This window comes from Neoarthrinium moseri (genome assembly GCF_022829205.1).
Source record: "Neoarthrinium moseri strain CBS 164.80 chromosome Unknown scaffold67_Wmoseri_CBS_16480, whole genome shotgun sequence".
NCBI classification, from domain to species: Eukaryota; Fungi; Ascomycota; class Sordariomycetes; order Amphisphaeriales; family Apiosporaceae; genus Neoarthrinium; species Neoarthrinium moseri.
The window spans coordinates 37045-43184 of NW_026055181.1; the positions used below are offsets into that span (position 1 = coordinate 37045).

The window sequence follows — 6140 nt, forward strand, 5'->3', positions numbered from 1 at the left end:
GGGGACCGGAAGTTGCAGGATCTACTCTGTAAGTTACTGTTCTCCAGCTGCCAATCTGTCATGTCAGTCTGGCTGCAAATGGTGCCTTGGTAGCCGAGAGGTCCGGGTCATGATAGTGCCGATTGCCCAGCATAGGCATGCTCAGACCGTAATGTACTGTGTAAGCCCAGCCAGATTGCTATTACCATCCAATGGTACTGTACCTAGTCCCGTAGCTCCATCGTGCCCGTGCTGGACAGTCTCAACCTGGAATCCATCAGTCACGGATCCACCCAGGTCCAAGCCCCGCAGCCAGCGACGGGCGATGAGCGCCATACTCATAACCTCATATCGATGGCTCGTGTCCAAGCGCGTCTGACGTCTGACACCGCCTTGTTGTCCACGTTCGAGACCTGACGCTCGCTGGCGTTCGCGCCTCCAATGAGCGGTTCCTCCAGCGGCCGTCAACCGTTGTCGGACAAGTTACCCCACCTATCCATCCGCATTACCGCGTTGGGATAGCTCACCAGCTTAAACCACCTCCTCCCTGGCACGCTTGGAAGGTTGGGGTGGGCGGGCTGGCTGGACTGGCCTACTTGCCAGGCTTGCTTACCACACACAGTAAGTTACTTGTCTGGTGGGCGGCTTGGATCGTCCAGGTTGGGTCAATCTTCTGGTGGCACGAGTCGTGCAGTCTTCTTCCCAATCTTCTCCCGCGCCCGCCGGCCTCCCCTCTATCTTACAGTAGTTAGGCTCCATCGCCAGCAACAGCACCACCACTCGACCACCACCACCACCATCATCACCGCCGCCGCCGTCACAGGCTAGCCATTTCCTTACTGTGCCTGTTCCTTCAAGCAAGCGTGGGCCATTGCGGCTCGTGCTACGGATACACCGCCATCCCCTGCCCCTTGACGTTCTCGGGCTTGTCAGGGACATTCAGATCATCTTGTGTAGCTCCATCCGTTCTTCTGGAATCCATCCCAGCGTCTTGCTAAACCCGGACTACTGGCTAGCCTCCCGTCCCTGTCCACTCACATCTCGGCGCGATAAGAAAAAGCCTTTCGCACCAGTAAGCGGCCCGCGCACGCGAAGCCCTCCACCTGGAAGCAAAAAACAGTGTGAGCCATCTAGCTACCTGCCCCCCCGGCCACCTCCTCGTCGTTGGACCAAGTGTGGGCTTGGCCCGTCCTATCGTGACAGAGAGGGAGAAGAAAAATAAAAAAAATAAAAAGTACGTGAGTACGTACTGTACTGCAGTCCTCGCGACTCAAGGCCACCCCCTCTCCATCTTCCCACACCGCCTGGAGTCGACGGGAGTGTCCGCCGTCAGTTGCTCGACACTCTGTCCTGGCCGGGCGAGTGTGCACTGCGTGGTGGTGGGCCAAGTTGCAGTACCTATCTTACATATAGTACGTAGGGTACCTCCCGCTGTACCTAGGTAGCGCGCGCGGTCAGAGGTGTGCCGAGCGCCAGTCTGCCGGGAGGCAGTCTCTTTGCCTCGCTCCCTGGCACAGCTCCATCCTGTCGGAGTTGGATAGTCGCTGCGCGCGGCGCCAACCCATGTCGAGGGCAACACGACCCCTGCTCTGCTAGCTTCGCTGAGACGAGGGCTCGGCGAACAGGGTCAAGTACCTCGATCGGGTCCCTCGAGGCCAAAAACGCTTTTACAACATACACCTCTCTGCCCATACACTCCTACCACCAAGGCTAAAGCCGTCTAGCAAGCAGTCGGGCTCCTCGCTGTCGCCGCTTCGTAAGATTCGACGGCTTCCGAAACGCTGGCACTCGCTCGCCTTTCCTCCGCACACCCCCGGCCACCTGCTTGAGGATCGTAACCTTCTGTCTCTGCCCAACTGCAGATCTCTCGTCGCCTTGGGCCTCTTGCTGGCTCTGGCTCTTGGAGCTCCTCCCCTCGCATCCAGGGCTTCGGCACGCCCCTTCGTACCTCGCGCCAAAGTGACAAGCCTCCTCGTGAGCACGCGCACCTGGACGTCTCTCTCGGATACCTGTAACACATACCGCAGGACTGTCTGTGTATGTCGCCTCAGGCCAATCAGAGCCGCGACAGCTCCAGTATACTGCGTGCCACCCTCCACTCAGCCGATCTACCTCTATCTCTCCCCCCGAGGTACCTACATACCTGGCCAGCTCCAAACCGGCTCCTGCCCTCCTAGGCTCCGTGGTGTTTCTGATAGCTTTCCATGGCCTCCCTCCCTACTACCGCCATTGCCTGACCTGCGGTGTTGTAGAGCCAGCCTATGACTGCTCACGTATATCTACCAACTATGGAACCCGGACAGTCTGAAGCTAAACGTCCTCGTCTCGACCCTCCCGCTTCGTCACCATGGGCGTCTTCACATCAGGGACCCATCCTACCCCCACCGCAACCAGCGCAAACTCATCACCATCCCGCCTTGTCTCCATTCCAGTCTCATAGTATATACGGTCGCCAGCCGGAGCCACCACCGCCTCACCAGGCTCACCACCATCCCGACGACCGCCGCCATCATGAGCAAGAATCATATCCACATCCACCTCCGCCAATGCAGGATCACCATCGACAACCTCCTCCCTCTCCGGTTCACGCACCGCCGTTCCCCCCGTACCGCAGAGATTCGATCGTGAAGAGAGAGTCCGGCGAGGAGACCCCTCTGCCCCAGATGCGCCGCCCAAACTCGACAGGCAACGCTCCGGAGGGCCTGCCATCGCATCCATCTGGGCATCCTCCATACCTGGGCCAGCATCCAGAGGACCACCGAAGACCACCGAGCTTCGACAATGGCGCCTCGATGCCCCCGTCGCCTCAGGTCTACCGGCCTCAACAGCAGCTACCGCCCTTCCATGCGCCACCCACGCCCATCGCCCAGCACACACCCCAATATGACGCGCCTACACCTGGTTACGGGCCGCCCTCGGTGTCTGACATGTATTCTACCGTCCCGGTGGCTAGTGCAAAACGTAAAGCCCAGCGCGCCTCCCAGGTACGGATTCCCACAAGGCTTCGGGATCTCACACATCTGACATATTGCTCTATAGGCTTGTGACAGCTGCAGACAGCTCAAGGCAAAGTGTGATGAGCAGCGGCCATGTAAGAACTGCAAGGACAAGAATGCCCTCTGTGTCTACAGAGACCTGCCGACTAAGCAGTGAGTCCCGAGACGCCTTGTGTGTCAGTCACCATTGCTAACCAGCCACCAGGCCGGACAAGGTCAGCGCGGACATTCTGGATCTTATGAGCGCTCTCAAGAGCCAAATAACCAGTGAATTCGGCAGGATGGACCAGCGCATGACGAAGATGGATCAGCGCATGACGAAGATGGATCAGCGTATGATGAAGATGGAACAGGCAATGAGACCTTCCGATCAGGCCTCTGGTTTGAAGCTTGAATCTGTGGAGGACGACCAGGAACAGCATTACGATCAGTCTCCTACATTGAACGGCAAGGACGCACATGACTTGGACCCTCCGTCGCCGAACGAGGACGACGACCCCAGCCGCGACTACGTTGTCAAGGCTGCGCGAGAAACAGTGCGCCAGATGGATGACGATGAGATTGAAACCCAACCAGGCCCACCAGTGGCACCTGGGCAGCCGTCCCTTCCTGTGGACCACACAACATCAGCAACGAACATCTTGAAGTGGCCTTCGGTGAAGAATTTATGTGAAGATTTTCTTCTGAAGGAGGGGATCCAGTACGTTGGCGAGTTTCCCATCCGCCAGGAACAGCAACGCGGCGTGCTTCGAGTTTTTGGTCGGGGAGAAGGCTTTGACCAGGAAATCCGCACATCGGTCAAAAGCGGCCATCCTATGGATCAGATAATGACGGACGTCAACGACGATTTCTCAGACGTAGCGTCGCCTAACCCCCCGCCAGAGGCATGGGGCCAGGTTGGAGGCATATCGCCGCCAGGTATCGATACATACAAAGGCGGCGTGCTCAATTCCGACGGGACTCCGGACTTCGACCGCGCCAAGGTCGACCAGTATGTCGACAGTTTCAAGAAAAATGTGCTGAATATGCACCCAATTTTGATACCTGGGCAACTTGATGCGATGGTTACTGTCTTCCTAGACACCCTGCCGCCGCACACTGTAAAGCAATCAAATAAAGGCAGCGCGAAATTCGTGCAGGCAAGTGGTTCGAGTCTTCCCGAGACAGGCATGAAACGGAAACGGTCACCCGCAGTTGACGAGCAAAATGCGCCGATTGGCTTGCAGAAGCCAGGTCTGCCGTGCCGAAGCATCCACAGCGCTCTTGTACTCTCAGTTCTGGCTCTTGGAAAGATCTGTCTTCATCAGGGAAAGATTCCTGAATATGTGAATGAGCATGATCAGCCAGCCCACAGTTCTCCCTCTGTCCGCAATGGAGTTCTGTCTTCGCCCTCGCAAGGTTCTCCGCCGGGTCTTACGCCAGTACAAAATTCTGGCCTCCCATCTCCGAGAGAGAACGAGCGCTCCATGTCGAGCCGGCGCCCGTCGTTGCAAGGACCCGGCTCCTCGCTGAAAGGCTATGCCATGAAGCGCAACCTCGACATAATCCCCGGCCTCGAATACTACGCCCTTGCTGCAGACATATTCGGCAGTCATATCGGTGGCTACACCCTGAAACACGTCTATGTGGCCCTATTTCTGGGTCTCTATCACGGGCAGCTTGGTCGTATTTTGGAGAGTTGGTCATATATAGCGCTTGCAGGACGAACGCTGCAGGTGGTGATACGACCGTAAGCCCTGTTTATAAGCTCCATCTCCAAGCTGAAATTAGTACTGACACGACGACGTAGGAGCTTATCCCGCTTAAGGAGTCTGGAAGGCCACGTACCCCAGACGATTCGTGACAACCAGCTTGCGTTCGCTTTCTGGACTTGTTTGCAATTAGAGAGGTATGCGGATTCTGATCTATCAGCTCGGCATTTGCTAACAGACTCAAGTGATATTCTGGCCGAACTGCAGGTCCCACAGACTGGCATCTTAGGCTACGAAGAAGGCATGCCGTATCCGAATCTCTCCAAGAAAACCAACGAGGGTTACGCGCCTTATGTGTTGAGTAGCTACAATGCTCAGCTTTACCTCCGAAAGCAACTGAACTTGATTCACGGAGGACTGTACAGCAGCGGAATTCAAAGTAGCGGTGCTCAAGCAAAAACCACCGAAGAGAAGCTGCGAGATTTCCAGGAGGGTCTCAAGAATCCCGCTACCGCTGTGTGGATCCCCCCCGAATTTCGCTTTGAAGCCACTGAGCCACCGGCAAGTGACATTCTTGCAGCACGTTTGCGTGCAAAGTACTGGGGCTCTCAGGTGCTCCTATATCGACCCTACGTGGATTATGTTCTTCACGGCGGAAGATTGGGGAAACGCCACTTCAGCGAACCTCCCCCCCCTCGCAGTCAGTGGGCAGCGAAAGGGCTCGATCTGGACGGTTATCACGTGCCTGACGAGTTAGACCCACGAGCCCTTAACTATGCGCGATTGGGCATATTTGCCCTTGTGGAAAGCACTCGGGCCTTCCATGGCCTCGACCCCAGGCACCGCCTGCAAGTCACGAATGTTTTCACAACTGCTCATGCGTAAGTCGTGTCACAGTGGCGTAATTATAGAACTACACTAACGCATATTGCAGTCAATGGGGCAACCTGCTTGTTCTAGCAGCCTGCCACCGGCATCCAGTTTTGAGCCAGTTCATCCCCCGAGAACTCTTGCAAACTCTATTTAGCCGGATCATCGGCTTCTTCAAGCTGATTTCCCATTCAACAAGCCCTCTCAAGATGGACATGAACATCCTAATTGGACTCTCTCGGAAACTAGGGTTCTCTATAGAGGACGTCCACGGCCGTGCGAACTCGAGCTTCTCCAGCATGACCAGTGCAGGGCCAATACCAACATCAACGCCCGGTGACAACTACCATCCGGGCACGCCCGTGATGGCCCCTCCGTCACATGGCATGTATTGATAAGATCCGCCATAATATTTTGGCCTGTACACAAGACCCAGTTTGTCGAGGCTTGATTGATTGCATACGCGGCGATATAACAGATACCACAGCATACATATATATATACACCAGCAACCATAATCCGTAGAGCTCTTTGAATTTTCCAATCCACGTTGCGTTGGAGACGCTCAAAGAATCTCGATTTTCCCCCTTCCCATTCTCAGCAA

At 56.0% G+C, this 6140-nt stretch overlaps 1 protein-coding gene across 1 annotated transcript; it reads left to right on the forward strand.

Annotated features, from left to right (window-relative positions):
- Positions 1–2267: 2267 nt before the first annotated feature.
- JN550_011383 (uncharacterized protein) lies at positions 2268–5931 on the forward strand (the record flags this gene model as incomplete). Its single annotated transcript, XM_049309743.1, has 6 exons — positions 2268–2963; positions 3019–3128; positions 3181–4704; positions 4765–4863; positions 4912–5547; positions 5601–5931. The coding sequence occupies 6 exons, from the start codon at positions 2268–2270 to the stop codon at positions 5929–5931; spliced, it is 3396 nt and encodes a 1131-aa protein (XP_049166613.1).
- Between the last annotated feature and the right edge of the window lie 209 nt (positions 5932–6140).